Source organism: Bos grunniens, chromosome 14, assembly GCF_055505025.1.
Source record: "Bos grunniens cultivar Pamir isolate PY7600 chromosome 14, Bosgru_T2T1.0, whole genome shotgun sequence".
Taxonomy (NCBI): Eukaryota; Metazoa; Chordata; class Mammalia; order Artiodactyla; family Bovidae; genus Bos; species Bos grunniens.
Genome location: NC_141178.1, coordinates 45,686,411 through 45,706,971, shown reverse-complemented (window position 1 = coordinate 45,706,971; position 20,561 = coordinate 45,686,411). Strand labels below are relative to the sequence as shown.

Here is a 20,561-nt window from a genome sequence, read left to right as displayed (position 1 = left end):
TTGCCTTGGAAGGTAAAAAAGCATAATGACACACTGGGTTTTGTTTCTATAGAAGGCCAAATTTGTCCCTGGATGGGGAAAAGAAGTCACATATTTTACAAGAATCTTTGACTTGCCACACCCCTTTAAAAAAAAAAATCAACCCCTCCCTCTAAAGAAAGTTTCATACTAAAACAAACAAACCTGTGTCACACTTTACTAGCTACTTAAAATGAAGCCAGTTTCCCTAAAAAATATGTTTACAACACACAGTTGGAAAAGACTTTAGTCACATAGCTATATTTGGATCCTTTTGTTTCTCTTGTTCTTTTTTCTTATTTCCTTTAAGCACAAACCCAGCAGCTTAAATGTCCCTCCAAACTGCTTTGTGGGGTGGGAGGGGAAGCAGGTTCAAATCAGACTTTTTAGCATATGCAGCTGCAGCACGCTACTTTTGTGAAGGATGAACCAGAACTGTTTTCTATTTGTTGTACTGACGTAACACAGTTTGGTGCTGGTGAGTATGCCAAGTTGCTTCAGTCATGTCCAACTATTTGCAACCCCATGGACTGAAACCCGTCAGGCTCCTCTGTCCACAGGATTCTCCAGGCAAGAATAGTGGAGTGAGTTGCCATGCTCTTCTCTAGGAGATCTTTCCAACCCAAGGATCGAACCCACATCTCCTCTGTCTCCTGCATTGGCAGGCAGGTTCTTTACCACTGGTGCCATCTGAGTATAAAAGTCTGCTTAGAGACAGGAATGAGACCTGCTCACGTGTTCCCCATCATTGCTTGGCCAGATCGTAATCAGGTCCTGCATGTAATAGGTGTTCAAGAAATACCGGTTGAAGGAATAAGTTAATTCCAGCAGGGCTAGAGGGGACATGAATCCGTTTTAGAACCTTGCAAGAAGTTAAAAACAGTGAGGAACTTAAAACAGTTACCTGCCTTCATATGTGCTGGGATATGGATTAGTCCTTTAACACCTGCAAGCACCAACATGGAGAAGTTATTAGAGCCAGCCCACTGGGCATCTGGGTTTCTGGGGAGGGCTGGCCACCTGGTAGAGTTAGCATGGACACAGGCTGGGGATGACCACGGTCAGCGACTCGGATTTGTTATAACCACATAGCAGATTCCTGCTAGTATTCTGTACTGTGTGTAATCGCTTAGGATTTACTCTCAAGTCCTTCTAATTTCTTAACTTAAAAATAGGACCTTCATGCTAAATCTATCCTTCTCTTCCAAGACGAGGGAAACTATTAATACTTAGAAGTGATCTCTGAATAACGTCAAGACTAAATTTTATACTTTTGAGCTAATCTAGAAACAATTGATTATAATCAGATATTTAAAAGAAGGCTCATAGGCATGAGTACTGAAGGATGTGTTTTTAGTTTAGATTGATGTAGATAAGTTTCCCTGTGATGTTACTTTATTGTAATTCTGTGATATAGTGCTCATGTACAAGTTATAAAGCCTAGAGTTTGCAGGTGCTGTAAACTGAAAACAATTAAAAAAACCCAAATTACCACAGAACATATAATTATTTGTCACAGTGAATGATACTGGTTATATGGACAAAGTCAAGGTGAGTGGAATAACATTGAAGACTTAACACTCTTAACTACCTGTGTTAGAGAATTTTTAAGGGGCTCCGATGACATAATTAACATAAAGCACTTTGAAAAGCATGAGAGGCTATGTAAATACGTGATTGATATTACAGTTTGAGTTTTATAAGAAGACTTTGGGGGCAGATTGTCAGAAAAGAGTTGAGTTCACGGGTAAAACTGTACAGATGAGAATAAGCATGACCCAGGCTTCCCTAGTAGCTCAGTTGATAAAGAATCTGCCTGCAATGCAGGAGACACCTCTTCGATTCCTGGGTTGGGAAGGTCCGCTGGAGAAGGAATAGGCTACCCACTCCAGTATTCTTGGTCTTCCCTTGTGGCTCAGCTGGTAAAGAATCCGCCTGCAATGAGGGAGACCTGGGTTCGATCCCTGGGTTGGGAAGATCCCCTGGAGAAGGAAAGGGCTACCCACTCCAGTATTGTGGCCTGGAGAATTCCATGGGGTTGCAGAGTCGGACATGACTGAGCGACTTTCAGGGAACAACAGTGCAGAGCCCACCATGGATATAAGTGGGGACCGAGGGGTTATATGATGATCAGGAGTCAGACTGGGGAAGACCTTGGGCTGCTTCACAAAATTTCATCTGACAATGCATCACGGGTTGGAACATGGAAAAAACTTCAAAATTAATGGAATGACTGTTTGATCTTGTCCACACAAAAGTTATCAGAGCAAATCATATACGTGTGCAAAAATTCAGTGATGTCTTAACCAGAAAATCCTCTGAGGAGGGAATGCAACTCTTCTTTAAGTCCACTGGGTAGTGTTTGGGCTTTTTTTTTAACTTCATAAATCATGGGAAGCTGTGTTGGCAGTGGGATATAACTCAGCAGTAGATGGATTGCTCTTTGCTGCTTTCTTTTAGGAAGCAGGTTATAAAACTGTTGGGAGCCTAGTGGAGTAGTTAATAGATTATCTTAAGCAATTTGAAGTAATTTAAAAAAAGAAAAATTACAGCTTTGTGTCTTGAAGGCATGAAAGCTAGAGGGAAAAGAGAAGTTTAGTGAAATGAGAAATGGATGCCACCTCTGGGTCCACTGCCCTGGAGCTTCTGCCACATGCTCTGTCCCCCTAGGGCTGGTCACCTGCCTCCACGGGAAAGACACTCCCCAGGAAACCCCACAGCAGAGCTGGGTCAGTCAGATGCCATGAGCTGTTGTCATGTAAAGTTAGCGTTAGGACACAGTTTTCATTAAAACTATTCTGTACTTTTACCCTCTTTCTTTACACCTAAAATACTTTACCTCCTGTGAGTAGACTCTGATAATACAGCTTGGATGTTTGAAGATGCTGCTGGAATATCTCAGCCTTCATGGGTCTGTTGCTGAGTAGACGTAGTCATGAGGCAAACATTACAGGAGCCTCCTATTTGTGGGCAGCGGGAGGTCCCTCCCAGACCATGAGATGCTGCACTCAGCTGTCACAAGCATGAAAAGATCTCTGACCCAGGAGTAGTTTAGATTAGCAGATAACTCACTTGAAAGGTGATAAAGAGCCTCTCCTAATGGCTTTCTTTTCATCTCTGGACATGGTCCCCGAAAGCGCTTGTGTTACAGTCTTGTGGGTCACGGCTTGTGATAGGCTTGCCATGCCAATGACACGGTGCTAAGTGAACCAGGACGCTTCAGGGATCGTCTGTTTTTGATAAATGGGAAATATTTTAAAACAAATTAGGGAATGTAGCATTATATGGATAAAACTTTGTTTCATGATCTTGAGTTGGTGGGGTTTGGTTTGGTTTCGTTGTTTTTTTGTTTTTTAGGTGAAATCCATAGGTCATTTCTGAAGCTTACGTCTTCCTTTTCTTGCAGACCACTAAGGCTTTTCTTCCTACCATGCTGGAGATTAATCATGGTCATATTGTGACAGTTGCGAGTTCCTTGGGATTGTTCAGCACTGCTGGAGTTGAGGTTTGTCATTATAAAGCATCTCCTTCTTTCAATCAGTTCATCTCGTCACAAATACACTACAGTCCTAGAAGCATGCCTGCTGCCCTCATTTTCCTACGAGCCCCTGGAAGCTACCTGTGTGCTGTTTGTGGAGTGCACCCCAGCACCCACCACCTGCACATATTCTGCCATAAACTTACACTAGTTTGACAGACCAGCGGCAGCAGCAGGAGTAGGTGGGCCGGTCCTCAGTGTGGCCCCATTCTCATTAGCAGTTTTACTTGACGACAGTGGGAAGACACAGGGTCAAGATGAGACTGGAGGGCACTGGCAGTGCCCCAGAGAACAGATAAATGAGGCTAAAGGTTGACACTCTGTTTTGGTCAGCTTGTCAAAAGTGAGCTATCTTGTGTTATCTCATCAGATGAGATGGTTAGGGTGGGTATGAGGTGTCCGCATGTTAAGTCTGTGGAACTGGGCTTAATCAGACCCTGTTCTTCACCAACTTCAAGTTACAAAGCATGCATGTGTGTGTTGTTCCGTGTTTGTCCCACGGGTGCCTGTAGCAGAAAATAGGAAACATCAGCCCATGCGAATATGCAAAAGGATGCGCAAGGACGGCTTCTGTATTGTACATTTCCATTCCTACATTTAAAGTTGGATAATGGAGAACTTCTTTTCTATACCGTGAGTCCTTAGGTTGAGTTCTAGTTGAAGTTTTACAAGGTGGAGTTATCATTTCCATTTTCACTTGGCCCTTAAAAAGAAAATTGGATCATAACAGCTCATAACTCCAGCTCTAGTCTCCTTTGTTCTCCTAGCATTAATTTAAACAAACTGGTTTTTCAGTCTCCTTTACTGAACAAGAGGCCATTTGTAAATTTTCCAGACACTTCAAAGTGAGCCTCTCTCCATTTTTAGCCCCAGCTTGTTAGCTTTCATAGACTCCTTTGTGGTAACTTCCCCCAAAGTAATCTGATACTTCGTTGATGTGGCAAAAAGTGTTCATCTGTTTCTGCTGTTGCTTTGAAAATATTATTTCTGCACCAAACCACATCAGATACCCGTCTTTTAGAATGCTCTCCTTTTTTTTGCTTAGTCACCTGTAACCTTTTGTATCAGACTTGTAACCTGAGTAACGGGGCAGCCTGGGGCTTGGTCCGGAATGTGCACTATGCTGAGTACCTCTGCCCTCTGTGCTTTGCCCCCAGGACTACTGCGCCAGTAAATTTGGAGTCGTGGGTTTTCATGAATCCCTGAGCCATGAGTTAAAGGCCGCAGAGAAGGATGGAATTAAAACAACGTTGGTCTGCCCTTACCTGGTGGACACTGGCATGTTCAGGGGCTGCCGAATCAGGTCAGTAAAGGACCCGCCTCAATGCTGACGATTAGCAGTTCTAACAAACCATCTTTTCATCTTGGGAGACTATGTGAAATCAGTCAGATCTCCAACCGTAAGCAGCCTAGCACTTCCACAGCTGACATTTTAGCTCACGTGTAGTTTTCATTGGTCAAGGTTTGTCAAGTTGATGCATGTGTGATTGACAAGCAAGGGCTGGTATTAATTTGCAGAAGGCAAGGAGCATCAGTAGGAAACGACCTCTCTGTCCTTCAGGGAGCAAATACCTAGGATTTTACTTAGAAGCTACTACTTTGGAAGTGATTTTCTTTCTTTAACATCAATGTAGTTAGTGCACAGTCCCTCAGTCATGTCCGACTCTTTGCAACCCTATGGACTGTAGCCCACCAGGCTCCTCTGTCCGTGGGATCCTCCAGGTAAGAATCCTGGAGCAGGTTACTATGCCCTCCAGGGGATCTGCCCAACCCAGGGATTGAACCCGCGTCTCTTGCATCTTCTGCATTGGCAGGAGGGTTCTTTACCACTGCACCACCTGGGAAGCCCCTTAACATCCATGTTTGCACATAAATGTGACTTTGGTTTGGATACAGAACAGTGTCACTGCCACTGAGGAGGGTGGCCTTTCTTCCAAAAAGACCCTTCCCACATTTGGGAACTTCCTTTTTGCAGAGAGTGTCTGTAGCTAGAGTCACTCTGACAGAATGAGAAGAAACATTGAGATTTTCTACAAATGAAATAAAACACCCCCACACTTTGAAAGGAGGCACGTGGGAATAGCCATGTCAAGTCACATCTGACTCGAGCTACACAGAATAAACAAAGCCGTGACTCACGAAGAGGACACTTGCGGAGACATGCTCACTGCGAGATCTTTGCTTAGATGAATTTGAAAGACAAAGTGAGATAAGTGAGCCAGTTCCCCGTGGGTCAGGGCCAATCTTGACACATCCTGAACCTGGCCCTGCTGTGAAGTAAGTGGAGGTGGCTTGAATCATTTCAATCTCAGGCTGAGTCCAGGTCCAGACTGGGAGTGGACTGGACCCCACCTCTTTTTCTGTGTGTGTGTGTGTGTGTGTGTGTTGGTTTGGCTTTTGCCTCTTACAAACTTAAGAACCAGTTGCAGAGAGTCTGAGGAGCTCTGTCTCCTATTTAGCATCACAGCGGGTGTCCAAAGCTCTGGGGGCTGGACAATGAAAAGTGGGGGGGGTAAATTCTGTTAAGTTACTTCTACAGGAAACTGGATGAATTCAGCTGAAGGTAGGCTGTCTCCCGTGCACTTCATTTCAGAGACACCACCCCTCTCACTCCTCCCCCCACCCCCCAAAAAAGCCCCGGGCTTTTCCTCTCCAGGCATCCAGGGAGGCACACAGCTGAATTTTCTTTCTCTCAGGAAGGTTTATGTCGGTGTTTACACACCATCATTTGAACTACACTTAATGCTAATTTGGCATCCTGTTTGGGTTTACTGTTTATTATGTCAGACACCCTCTCTTTTTTCAATTGAAAGAAAAAAATAATAATAATTTGAAATACATTCCAAGGCATTTTGAAAACACAACTTTCTCACTTTACAGAAAAGCAGACCAATTCTGCTTTTCTTTTATTAAAAAAACAAAACAAAACAAAACTTGTTTTCCAGACAATGCAAATAAAATATGTTCACAGTAGGAAAATTTGGAAAATACAGTGAAAGCACAACGAAGTGAACAAAACCGATTGTAAATCCTATTGCTCAGGTAACATCACCCTTGGTGTTTTGATACGTATTTCCAGCCTTCCATATTTTATGTGAATTCTTAATTTAATCTTGAATGTGTAACTCCCAGGAAAGAAATCGAGCCTTTCCTGCCCCCTCTGAAGCCCGACTACTGCGTGAAGCAGGCCATGAAGGCCATCCTCACCGACCAGCCCATGATCTGCACGCCCCGCCTCATGTACATCGTGACCTTCATGAAGAGGTGAGTGTGAGGGCCTCCCCCCTCGGCGGGCCTTCCCACACCCACCCTGTAATTTAACAAACACACCATATCTCACGTTTGCTAACTGTGACTCTTCCTTTTCCAGCATCCTCCCTTTTGAAGCAGTTGTGTGCATGTATCGGTTCCTAGGAGCAGACAAGTGTATGTACCCCTTTATCGCTCAAAGGAAACAAGCCACAAACAACAACGAAGCGAAAAACGGAATCTGAGGGTCTTTTTTGTATGGAATATCATTTCTACCAGAAGACGATCAGGATATCTTAGTCCGACCCACATCAGCTTGACTGATACTCTCTGGATTCTACATCCATGTTTTTTTTGTTTTTTTTTTCAAATCAGCTTTTTACAAGAATAAATAAAGTGTAAATTAACTGACTAGAGTACTTGGAAATCGTGATCAGCAGAAGTGAGCTTAGGTCGTTGCCAACGGGGTCCTTTGCAGGCAGAACCCTAAGACCAGTCCAGTCTTTTAGACAACGGCTGTGTGACGTCGCCAGGCCACCATTATTATTATTATTTTTGGAATGAACAGGAAGTCTCAAGATGATAATGACTGTGTTTCATGTGTTTGTTTTCCTTCATTCCCATAGAGTTTATTAATTCTTGTAATTAATCTCTAGCAAGTTGACACCCTTGCAACTTCAAGGACTGACAGTGCTGTATTTTCTCATGTTTTCTAAGTTTCAGCTTTGCAAAGCCTGTGTGGCTCTTTCATGGTGTGTGTATATATACAGCCCTTTTAAAAAGGCATTTTGAAATCTCCATCAATTGGAAGTAGAGGATGTCTGATTGTTACAGTAAAGTCATGTGATCAGGTCTCTTTGTTAAAGTCACAACGACCGAATTGTTGGTCGAATTTTAAAATGTATATCTGAGGTCTTTCCTTACGGAGACCTATTTATCCAAAAAAAAAAAAAATCATAGATTTTCTACCTGTGAATTTTGCTGCATACAGAAAGTGCCCTTTCCCAAGAAAGTTGCTGTGTTTCATTTCTTTGGTTGGACTTTGATCTAGAATACATAGCAGCTCTGCAAAGAAACAGTTTCTAAAAGTGAGAACTTGTGCACTTAAAAACGTCCCTGTTTTTGTGCCAACTATGATTAGCAAGGGGGAAAAAATCTTACACTATGGAATACATACGGAAAGGTGTAAAGATTCTTTTGAAAGTTTTATTCACATTGTAGAACAGCAAATGACATTTTTACAGTATTTTTTTGTAAAGCAAACTATTTTGTGCCTTGAATTTGGTAAATGTGTATTAGTGAAACGTTGTAAAAGTGAACTTCTACCTCTGTATCTAAATGTATACCATCCACTTGTAAATTACTATAAACTATTATGTGATTGCTCTCTTTTTTAGAATGTCTTGTTTAAATAGCGGCCAATGTTTTAGGCTATTCAAATAAGCCATCTTTTACTAATTAATTGGGAGATTTTATAAAGGAGTGATTAAATTTAAAGACAACTTACATACAAATGACTGTGTGATCATTAGTTATCAGCAGTGTTATTGGGACAGACACTGTGTCCTTATTTTCTTTGCCATATCACTCAGTAATGAAACATGTTTGAACGGGCTTGTGTTCAGGGACACTGGTAGGTTAGGGAGCCCTGCACTCACATTTCCCATGTTACCATCTTCCCAGATTAGATACTTTATCATGGGCTTGTTGGTACTAAAGGTGGGGAAATAGAAAGAACCCCATTACCTGTGTGTTGTCTGGCTGCACCACAGATGAGTTCTGCCATGTATCCACACATAGGAAAGTACTGCCTCACCGCTAGTGTCCCCAGCACTCGTCTTAAGAAATAGCTTTATTCAGTGTTTAAATTTCTTTGTATAAATGATAACTAAACTTGAAGCCACTGAGGCACTGACTATCTCTTATTTTCCATTTTGGATTTTAAGTACAGTTGACCCTCAAACATCATGGGGGTTAGAGGATCAACCCTCCATGTAGTGAAAAATCCATGTATAATTGATAATCAGCCCCCTGTATCCATGGTTCCTCTGTTCCCCCAACCCCCATCTACTGATTCCACCAACCATGGATTGTGTAGTACTATGGAATTTACTACTGAAAAAAAATTTGTGTGTAAGTAGATTGGCACAGTTCAAAACATACGTTATTCAAGAGTCAACTGTGCTTTGAAGTAAACCTCATATAACAACATGAGGTGGAGACGTATTTTCAGGGGTTCTCCAGGTGTGCCTGTCAGTTAACTCCTAGCACCCTCCAACCATCCTATGAGATATCTGTTCCAATAAAGCAAGTCTGCCCTACATTTAATTTCATTCTCATATGTTGTAATTTAAACCTTTTTCTATTCTTGTTTGTTGTTGCCCTGACAAGGTTGTCCGTCTCTAAATTCAATAAACAAAATTTAGTTAACTTTTTGGTATAAGTCTTCAATTCCCATGTCCCGGCCTTAGTTCAGTTACCTCTGTGACTCTTCCTTGAATGTCATCCAAATTCTCTTTCCCATCTTTAGCTGTGAAGTTGGGAAGGGGACTGAGTCAGAGCAAGCTCAGGGCTGCAGGATTCCTACCTATTGCACTGCTTGACTTCAGTCTCCTGTTCTTAAGCTATAGGTACATTAATGATGCTCTTCTCCCCAAAAGTGAACTCTATTCTAGTCAACCCTGCCCACTTCTGTTGATCATTTAAGTAACTGCCAAGGCTGCTTTTCTGGCTGATTATTCATTGACACCCCCAATTCCACTTTGAGATTAATGCTGACTTGGAATACGTTACCTTTTTCCATTGTCTGGCCCTTTCAGGCACTGTTTAGGGCAACTGGGCTCAAGGCTGACCCCCTAGGGAGGCCACTTCTGTCCCCTAGCTAGAACTGGTTCTCTCTAACCTCTCAAGCAGTTTAATAATAATCATATTGAGTGGAACCCAGGAATCAAAAGTTTCGAAGGCAGCAAAGATAAATTCCAACTACTGTTTCCCCCTCGATCTACCAGGTCTGTTGTTCTGTCACAAAAGATTAAATGAGCTTGACAGGATTGAATTACATAAAGCCAGGCTGGTGGGTGGGTTTTTGTTGTTGTTGTTGTTTTTAAGTATCCTGTTTCCTTGAAAGGCTAACAGCTTTCAAATTTTTCCCCAAGTTGAAGAAAAAAAGTCAAATGTCTTTTTCAAAGTTTTCTTTTCCAACTGGCAGAAAGAATTTGAAATTGGTATTGACCTGAATCTTGGAAATTTGCTTTTGCCTCCAACAAAATATAAAATCAGTGGGGGCTGGTTGGGGGGTTGCGGGTGTAGTCCTTTCCATGCCAAATTTATTGCCTGTGTCTGATTAAAAAGAGTAGAGAAAGCAAGGCTGTAATGGGCCAGAAGTGGCTGGGACGGGGCGGGGAGCATAAAGCCAGCATTTGTCCACACTCAGTTAACAGATAAACCAGGCATCTACTAGGCCCAGGGACTCAAGTAGCATACAGTTTGCACGCAAGTTCAAATACATGTACCTTTCTGGGCATATACCACAGATTAACCTCAGGTGTGATAAGGTCTTAGTGAGGTGGGGAGGCACCTGAGATAAGCCCTGCAGGTTGGTGATGCAACAGATGGAGATGAGGGTGAGAGCGTGATGCTGCAAGGGATAAATTAAATGATCAGGAAAGGCCCAGGGGTTGAAAAACAAATATAATACTCATCATGCCTGAAACAACATATGAAGGGAGTGCCATGCAACCCCATGACAAAAGGCCCATTTTGAAAAGAAGCCTTCATTCTGGGAGGAGGAAGGGGTGCTTCATTTGATGGAGAGAAGAGGGAAGCCCAGGGAGGTTTTTTTTGCAGGGAAGTGACAGGAGCAGAGTTGGGGAGTTAAGAGCATCAATCAAGTTGTTGTAAGAATTCTGAGCTGCTGGGAGCCAGGAGAGCGGTCAGGAGGGAAGCTGTGGTGCTGAGCGGTGACGGGCCTGCGAGCCAGCCTGGCAGTGAGACTGGAAAATAACACAGTGAGAGTTTAGGAGGTAGGAGAACTCTGTAAGACCGAACAGCTGATTGCCCACAAGATCTGGCTTAGGCTCGAGTGACTGGAGCCTCTGGAGTCAAAAGCCAGGTTGTTTTTAGTTTTGTTTTTACTTTTTAATTTACTTTTATTTTTTTTTTATCTTTGGGCCATACTGTGTGGCATGTGGGATCTATTAATAATTCCTTGACCAGAGATCAAATCCGTGCCCTGTGCATTGGGAGTACAGAGTCTTAACCACTGGATCTCGAGGGAAGTCCCTGTTTTTATTTTTAACTTACAAAATTTTTTAAATTGAAGTCTAGTTGATTTACAATGTTGCATAAGTTGCAGGTGTACAGCAGTGATTCAGTTATACACACCTATATATCTTCTTTTTCATATGCTTTTCCTTAACTGGCTGTGTGGCACAATGGAGAGCACATTGGACTTCTAGCTGGCCTAGATGTAGTTATTCATATGATTTTCCATTATACACTGCTGTGCTCAGTCATGTCCGACTCCTTGAGACGCATGGACTGTAGCCCACCAGGCTCCTCTGTTTATGGGATTTTCCAGACAAGAGTACTGGAGTGGGTCACCATTTTCTACTCCAGGAGATCTCCCCAACCCAGGGACCAAACCCGCATCTTTAGCATCTCTGCATTGGCAGGTGGATTCTTTACCACTGTACCACCTGGGAAGCTCAGAAGACATTGAATATCAGACCTAGAGATTATCATACTAAGTGAAGTAAGTCAGACAGAGCCAGGTCGTTTCTAAGTGGGAACAGCCGAGCCAGCAGGGAATCTAAGAAAAACTGCATTTGAGCTGACACTCCATTCCCAACAGAAAGTGGGACATTAGCCCTGGCCCCCAGGAGAGAAGTGGGTGCTGGGACTCTGGACGGAAACTGGGAGTGGGGAAGCACAGAATGAGAAGGTCCAGGGCTCAAAACCTGGGGAACGTGAGAGAGCAACTGAGGGGAGAGTCGTAAAGGCTGACGTCTGAGCAAAGTTCCAACGGGAACTTCCTCCTCCCAAGGAGAAACCAGACTAGAAACAATTATCTCCTCTGCCTGGACCTAATCTCCAGTCTGAGTCACACTTAAGAAACCTCCGTCTGGCCCAAGAAAAAGAGTCTGTGTGGCCAGCCCTGGGGCAGAAGCCCAGAAGGTGAAGGGCAGTGTTAACAGATAGCACATGGCGGCTATCTACCGGAGTATTTGGGCTCCTAGTAACTGAGTCATTGTTGAAATGACCAGAGGAGAATTTCTTTCTATGTGAAGGCTGGAGACTGTGGTCTGACCATTTTGTTGGCTTGGCCTCAGAAGCATGACTTGCTTAAATGCGTGAGGCCATGTTTCATGAGAACCCGGGGGAAAACCAAAGTGCTTTCCAAGTATCACCAAATGGATACTTGTTAGTTCAAGTGAACTCCTTGTGACTTGCCAAAAAAGATGGGACAGAACCAACTTCTATCAGTCTGCTCAACGAGAGAGTCTCCTCTCTGGTTCCCTCAAGTACTGAACTCTTACACAAGATCTACTCCAGGCAGGTCCCCAAGATCAAGATGAACATCCGGGGACTCCCCAGTTCTCCCAGGATTCAAGGCCAGAGCTGTCTGTGACCACAGTCCTAGGTACTCTCTCGTGACTCTTCCTGGGCCTTGCAGTTTCTATCATACAACAGTGCTTAACACATTTCCCTGTCTCTTTGGACAAGTATTGAGGATATGTAGTCATGAATTCTACTCACTGGGTCTCTAGTTCTCATTTAACTTGCTGCATTTCTGTAGAGCATTCCCAAGATGTCTTCCAAGAGCTTCCAACAAGCTTTTCAGCTGTCAAATGTTGAAATCTTTCTAACCACTCACCGAAAGCAAGAGAACTGATTAGCAAGAAAAACAAAGCATCTTCAGCTCAGATTCTACGTTTGAGGTTTTCCTGTCAAGGTGATTTAAACCATACTGCAGGGAGAGATGTGTGTTCACAACAGCCATGAAAAATGCCCCCTTGCCTTGCCCACACGTCCTGGGTGGTCCACCTGGATTCCTCTGCAACCTCCCCTCCCCCACAGAGAAGGAGCCTGGCTCCTCCTTTCCAGCCCTCTGCCTGTACCCACGCTGGCACCCCAGCTAGCCTGGTTCTGTAAAGGGCATGTGTGATCCAGGAGGCCAATGGGCAGGTTGGAATCCTGGCAGCAACACAGGCATGTAGCATCCTGAAGCCATAGATTCCCCATGGAAGCTCAACGTTGTGTGGATCAAAATGTGTCCCCCAACCCCCCCAAAAAATAACGTGCTGAACTCCTAACCCCCTGCTGCTGCTGCTAAGTCGCTTCAGTCATCTCCAACTCTGTGCAATCCCATAGACAGCAGCCCACCAGGCTCCCCTGTCCCTGGGATTCTCCAGGCAAGAATACTGGAGTGGGTTGCCATTTCCTTCTTCAATGCATGCACTCATGCTAAGTCGATTCAGTCATGTCCGACTCTGTACGACCCCATGGACAGCAGCCCACCAGGCTCCTCTGTCCACGGGACTCTCTAGGCAAGAATATGGGAGTGGGTTGTCATTTCCTTCTCCCCTAACCCCCTGGTTCCTGTAAATGTGACCATATTTGGAAATAGGGGCTTTGCAAATGTAATCATGATGAGTTTGTATTATAAGAAGGGACACCCTCAGTCCAATCACTTGGAGTTCTTCTGAGAAAGATGGAAACCTATGGGGAGAAGATTGTGTGATGACAAAGGCGAAAATGGGAGGGACACGGCTACAAGCCAGGGAATGCCAAGGATTGCCAGCAAGGACAGTGAGAAAGAAAGGAGGAGCAGATTTCCCCCCAGAGCCTAACAAAAAGGAATCAAGCCTGTCAACACCCTGATTTCAGATTTCTAGCCTCTGAAATTGTGAGAGAATACATTTAACCAAAACCATCTATAACTTCTTTTATCTTATGATTTAATATAGAATATAAACCTCTCGGTCAAAAATACATAAAAGGGGGACTTCCCTGGTGGCTAAGACTCCACACTCCCGATGCAAGGGGTCTGAGGGCGATTCCTGGTCAGGGAACTTGATCCCACATGCCAAAACTAAGAGTTCACATGCCACAGCTAAGACCTGGAGCAGCCAAATAAATAAATATATTTTTTAAAGAGGCATAAAAAGAATTTCCCTGATGGTGCAATGGTTAAGATTCCATGCTTCCCCTCCAGAGGGCATGGGTTCGATCCCTGGTTGGGGAACTAAGATCCCACATGCTGTACATTTATTTATAAATGATGTGTTTTATTTAGCGCACAAAAAATCGCCTTGTATATGTATTTAAATTTCACTTCATTGTATATATTTTCTTTTTAATATTTATTTGTATTTATTTATTTGGCTGTGTCAGATCTTAGTTGCAGCATGCAGGATCTTTGTTACATCATGTGGGATCTTTCCTGGATGCTCCCAAGCTTAACTGCCCTGTGGCAAGTGGGATCTTAGTTCCCAGACCAGGGATCAAACATTCGATCCCCTGCATTTCAGATCGGATTCTTAACCACTGGACTACAGGGAAGTCCCTGTGTGTTTCTTCATTAGGTACACAAAGAAATGTACTCATCGTAGATTTACTCTTTTTAACGAGTGAACTATTATTAAAGTTTACTCTCATTCCTAATATTAAAAAAAAAAAAAAAGCATCCAGTCTGTGACACTCTGCTAAGGCAGCCCAAGGAAAGGAGCATATCAGAGTCTGCTGACATACAGCCTGTGATCAAAACCAGGTCTGCCTCTCACTGGCCATTTATCCTCGGCCTTTTCCTTAACTTCTGGAAGTCTCAGTCTCCTCAAGTATAAACTGGGAATAACAATAGTACTGATCTCAAGAATATTGTGAGGAATATTCAAGCGGACTCACGTAAAGCACTCAGTATTGTGCCTGCTACCAATTATAAATGCTGAAGAAAAGGCATTAGGTTGAATTATATCAAAATGCTGTGACAATTATTTTTACTTACAAAAAAGGCAATTTCATAGGGTTCAGCCTAGCAGTAATGATAGTCATGGTGGTAAGAACAGAGGCCTTGTTTGTAATGCCGTTTGGTTTTTCCAAAGCAATTCTCAGCTCTCTGACCCCAACTGGGGATCCTACAGTTCAGTTTCAATTCTGACACCTCTCAAGGTGACCACAGACCCGCAGGTTAAAGGCTAAGTCCCACAAGACTGCCCCCACTTCAGATGCCAGCTGCAAATGGGAGCCCTGGGTTACCCACACATCTGTCCAGCTGACTCCACAGTCAGGGGTTCCTGCAACACCCCCTTGGGGTTGCTACTTCGCTGGAACTCATAACTCAGGTAAACACTGTACTTAAGATAACAGTTTATTATAAAGGATACAAATCAACAGCCAGATGAAAAGGTTGCACAGATGAAGGATGCAGAGGGGAAAGGTGGTACCCTCTCCAGACACACCGCCCTTCCAGCATTCAAGGTGTACGCTCACCTGAAGGCTCTCCAAATCTCATAGTTCCAGAATTTTCACCCTTGGCTATTCTCCTGAAACTACCACAACATTGTTAATCGGCTAACCTGCTCAGAAGCTCAGTCCTGTCCAGCTCTTTGCGACCCCATGGATTGTAGCCCGCCAGACTCCTCTGTCCATGGGGTTTCCCAGGCAAGAACACCAGAGTGGGTTGCCATTTCCTTCTCCAGAGGATCTTCCCAATCCAGGGACTGAAGCCATGTCTCCTGCATTGGCAGTCAGGTTTTTCACCACTAGTGCCACCTGGGAAGTCATACAAAATAAAAAGTTAAAAAAAAAAAAAAAAAGAATTTTTATTCCTTGGCAGTCCAATGGTTAGGACTCGGTATTTCTACTACAGAGGGGTTCGATCCCTGGTCAGGGAACTCAGATTCCCCCAAGCTACATGGTATGGCCAAAAAGAAAAAGAACTTTTATGGTGGTTTTATTATGTAGGCAAGATTGACTAAATCATTGGCACTGATGAATTCAATTTCCATCACCTCTTCCTACCCAAGAGGTTGCTGGTAGGAGGGGATGAATGGCAGTTGAAACTTCCAACTCTCTAGGCAAGGCCAACCCCCTCCTTGAAACCATCTAACTGCCAACTTCGAGTCAACTCATTAGCATAAACTCTGGCTTAGTTGAAAGGGGCTTGTTATGAATAACAAAAGACACTTCACTCCTGAAATTCCAAAGGTTTTAAGAGTTCTATGCCAGGAACTGGGGGCAAAGAACAAATATATATGTCTTTTTATTATAACACAAAAATCTGTTGTTGTTTTGTTTGTTTTAGTCACTAAAGTCCTGTCTGACTCTTTGTAACCCCATGGAATCTGCTATGTTGCAATTATTTGTACATCTGAGGTCAACCGTCCTATTTATTCATCTCAACCGTCCTAGTCCTAGCAGATCAAATAGAGCCAAGCACAGAGTTAGACGCTCAGTTAATGTTGACTGAATGACCTTTGTGTTTTTCACATCTTACCTGGTGGCCATCTCATCCATGCAATAAAAAGGAACTTTCCCAAATCTTGTGCGCATTAAAGCAGTTGTTTTCCTGCTCTATTGCTTCTAAAGGAATTATGAGGACAAAGGAATTTTGTATTCACGTGCCCTTGGTAGACTTTACTCCAATCAACCTCACCAGTACATAAGGTTCTAAAGACGAGAAAAGTTTGTGAAGCACCTATAGATGCTGTTCCACCGATGCTGGCCTCCCAACCCCTCTGAGTATCTCACCAGGCTTGGAAAGTCAAGAAAGAAAAACAAAAGTTAGCCACATTTTGTAAAAGATGAACATTAAGGCAGACACAGAGAAGTTGAATCGGACCCCTAACACATCATTTTCTTCTGTCTTGAAGTGACAATGGAAAGCTTATCTTTTTCAGAAGAAGAAGAAAAAGAGAAAGAAGAAATAGATGCTTCTATTGTCCAGAATCTGACTTTTCATTTTCTATGGCTTTGGTCTGACTTTGGCAACAGCATTGTCAGACTTTTCTGGGCGCTACAGCAAGATGGATGCTAGAGGATCTTTGCCACATTCCCAGGAGGGGACCGAAGATGCTTTTCTCATGACAGCCTTTGGAGTCCAACTTGCTGCCCTCAGCATTCCTGAAGCAGCGGAGGGAGATTCCCCCCACCCCTGCCCTGCCCCCTCAAGCCATCTCCCCACCCCCCTACCCCCGCCCACCTTGGACTGTGAGCCGGGGAAACAGAGAACCTGGCCAGGGAGTGAAGAAATGAATCCGGCTGTCACGGAAGGAACTAGACAGAGCAAAAGCTGTTGCCCCGGGGGAGATTCCCTAACCAGAGTTCCTCCAGCTGCTCTGACTTCCTGCTCCACCACCGCCTGGAGTCTGTCCCCGAGGACCTTCCCGAGGCCAGCTGAAAGCCAGAAACCATCCCTTCTTACCTGCTCCAGATGCAACGCAGCGCATTCTGGAGAGAGGGGCCAGCAGGATCCCCTCTCTGGGATGGAGGTTTCAGGAACAAGTTTCAATCGCAATTCTAGGTTTTAGCTCCGAGAGCCACAGGATAAAAAGGGTGCACAATCTGGGTTCTCAATGAAGAACTGTCCATTTGAAATTACTTCTCTTAGAAGGGAAGAAGTAGTGCTTTACGGATGGGAGAAAAAAACTTCACAGATCAGTTCATTGTCAGCTTAAGAGGAAGGGAGGAGGAGATGGTGGACTACAGAAACATGCACACAGTTGTAGGATTCCCCAGGCCAGTCTACTTGGCCCTCCCAGGCAGTGGAGTGTTGTAGCCTGAAGCAGATTCCTTAATCAGCCTTGGGATTTCTAGTATTTTCTCATTGTATAAGATCTCCAAAAACCAGATTCATTTGCAACCACACCAGCTACAATCTGGGAGGTGGGAAGATGAAAAAGGAAAAGAAAGAAAATGTTTCTGTATTTCTAAGTTCAAATAAGTTATTTAAAGAGCACACCTCAGTCTTAGAAGAACAGGTATTTCAAAGACTGGAACACCTGCGTGCTATTGTAAACAGCTGCATGCTGGAATGTAAAACGCTGCAGCCATTATGGAAAAAGTATGGTCCCTCAAAAAATTAAAAATAGAATTTTCATATGATCCAGCAATTCTACTTCTCTATATATATCCAAAAAAATTAAAAGCAGGTCTCAAGGACTTCTCTGGTGGTCCAGTGGTAAAGAATCCACCTGCCAATGCAAGGGACACAGGTTCAATCCCTGGTCTGGGAAGATCCCACATGCCTTGGGACAACTAAGCCCCTGTGCCACAATTACTGAACCCATGCTTTAAAGCCCACCAGCAGCAAGAGAAGTCACCACAATGAGAAGTTCGAGCATCGCAATGAAGACCCAACACAGCCAAATACAAAAAAATAAATAAAAATTTAAAAATAAAGCAGTGCCTCAAAGAGGTATTTGTAACCTATGTTCATAGCACTATTCACAAGAAAAGTTACAACCAACCTAGACAGCATATTGAAAAGCAGAGACATTACTTTGCCAACTAAGGTCCGTCTAGTCAAAGCTATGGTTTTCCCAGTAGTCATGTATGGATGTGAGAGTTGGACTACAAAGAAAGCTGAGCGCCGAAGAATTGATGGTGAACTATGGTGTTGGAGAAGACTCTTGAGTGTCCCTTTGACAGCAAGGAGATCCAACTAGTCCTTCCTAAAGGAAATCAGTCCTGAATATTCATTGGAAGGACTGATGCTAAAGCTGAAACTCCAGTACTTTGGCCACCTAATGTGAAGAACTGACTCATTGGAAAAGACCCTAATGCTGGGAAAGATTGAAAGCAGGAGGAGAAGGGGATGACAGAAGATGAGATAGTTGGATGGTATCACCAACTCAGTGGACATGAGTTTGAGTAAACTCCAGGAGTTGGTGATGGACAGGGAGACCTGGTGTGCTGCAGTCCATGGAGTGGCAAAGAGACTGAGCGACTGAGCTGACTGACTGATTGACTGATAAAGTGAAAGAAACCCACATGTCCATTGACAGATGAGTGGATAAACAAAATTTGGTATAGACATACAATGGAATATTATTCCACCCTACAAAGACAAGAAATTCTGAGACATACTACGACAGGGATGAACCTTGAGAACATGATGCTCAGTGAAATAGACAAGTCACAAAAGGACAAATACTGTATGAGTCCACTCATACGAGGTACCTAGAGTAATCATATTCACGGTGACAGAAAGTAGAATGTTGGTTGTTAGAGAATGGTTAGGAGGCCAGGATGCGGGGAAAGGAAATGGGAATTTATTTAATGGGTACAAAGTTTCAGTTCTGCAAGACAAAAAAGTCTAGAGACTGATTGCACAACGATGTGAATATGTGTAATGCTATTAAACTGTAAACTTGGGAATTCCCTGGTGGTCCAGTGGTTAGGACTCCATGCTCCCATTGCCAGGGCCCAGTTTCAATCCGAGATGGAAGTAAGGAAACTAAAATACCACAAATCCATGTAGGGCGGTCAGAAAAAAATTTTTTTGAACTGGAAACTTATAAATGGTCAAGATGGTAAATTGTACCATACTCGTGTATCCTAAAAGTGCTGCACTCAATATGCCAGCAAATTTGGAAAACTCAGCAGTGGCCACAGGACTGGAAAAGGTCAGTTTTCATTCCAATCCCAAAGAAAGGCAATGCCAAAGAATCCTCAAACTACCGCCCAATTGCACTCATCTCACACGCTAGTAAAGTAATGCTCAAAATTCTCCAAGCCAGGCTTCAACAGAACATGAACTGCAAACTTCCAGATGTTTAAGCTGGTTTTAGAAAAGGCAGAGGAACCAGAGATCAAATTGCCAACATCCGCTGGATCATCAAAAAAGCAAGAGAGTTCCGGAAAAATATCTACTTCTGCTTTATTGACTATGCCAAAGCCTTTAACTGTGTGAATCACAACAAACTGTGGAAAATTCTGAAAGAGATGGGAATACCAGACCACCTGACATGCCTCCTGGGAGATCTGTATGCAAGTCAGGAAGCAACAGTTAGAACCAGACATGGAACAACAGCCTGGTTCCAAATTGGGAAAGGAGTATGTCAAGGCTGTATATTGTCACCCTGCTTATTTAACTTATATGCAGAGTACATCATGAGAAATGCAGGGCTGGATGAAGCACAAGCTGGAATCAAGATTGTCAGGAGAAATATCAATAACCTCAGATATGCAGATGTCACCACCCTTATGGCAGAAAGTGAAGAGGAACGAAAGAATCTCTTGATGAAAGTGAAAGAGGGCAGTGAAAAAGTTGGCTTAGAACTCAACATTCAAAAAACTAAGATCATGGCATCCAGTCCCATCACTTCATGGCAAATAGATGGGGAAACAGTGACAGACTTTATTTTTGGGGGCTCCAAAATCACTGAAGATGGTGAGTGCAGCCAGGAAATTAAAAGAGGCTTGCTCCTTGGAAGAAAAGCTATGACCAACCTAGACAGCATATTAAAAAGCAGAGACATTACTTGGCCAACGAAGGTCCGTGTAGTCAAGGCTATGGTTTTTGCCAGTGGTCCTTTATGGATGCGAGAGTTGGACTGTAAAGAAAACTGAGTGCTGAAGAATAGATGCTTTTGAACTGTGGTGTTAAAGAAGACTCTTGGGAATCCCTTGGACTGTAAGGAGATCCAACCAGTCCATTTTAAAAGAAATCCGTCCTGAATATTCATTGGAAGGATTGATGCTAAAGCTGAGACTCGAATTCTTTGGCTACTGGATTTGAAGAGCTGACTCATTT

The 20,561-nt window shown here is 43.5% G+C and overlaps 1 protein-coding gene across 4 annotated transcripts in view; it reads left to right on the top strand.

Annotated features, from left to right (window-relative positions):
* The window catches only part of RDH10 (retinol dehydrogenase 10), a 29,918-nt gene extending 20,683 nt beyond the window's left edge, over positions 1–9,235 (top strand). For all 4 annotated transcript variants that reach the window (XM_086336543.1, XM_086336542.1, XM_086336541.1 and 1 more), the window contains exons 3-6: positions 3,425–3,523; positions 4,714–4,859; positions 6,689–6,820; positions 6,927–9,235. In XM_086336543.1, the coding sequence (XP_086192669.1) occupies positions 3,425–3,523; positions 4,714–4,859; positions 6,689–6,820; positions 6,927–7,050 (501 nt within the window). In that variant the 3' untranslated portion in view covers positions 7,051–9,235. The remainder of the gene's footprint in view (positions 1–3,424; positions 3,524–4,713; positions 4,860–6,688; positions 6,821–6,926) is intronic.
* The last annotated feature ends 11,326 nt before the right edge of the window (positions 9,236–20,561 follow it).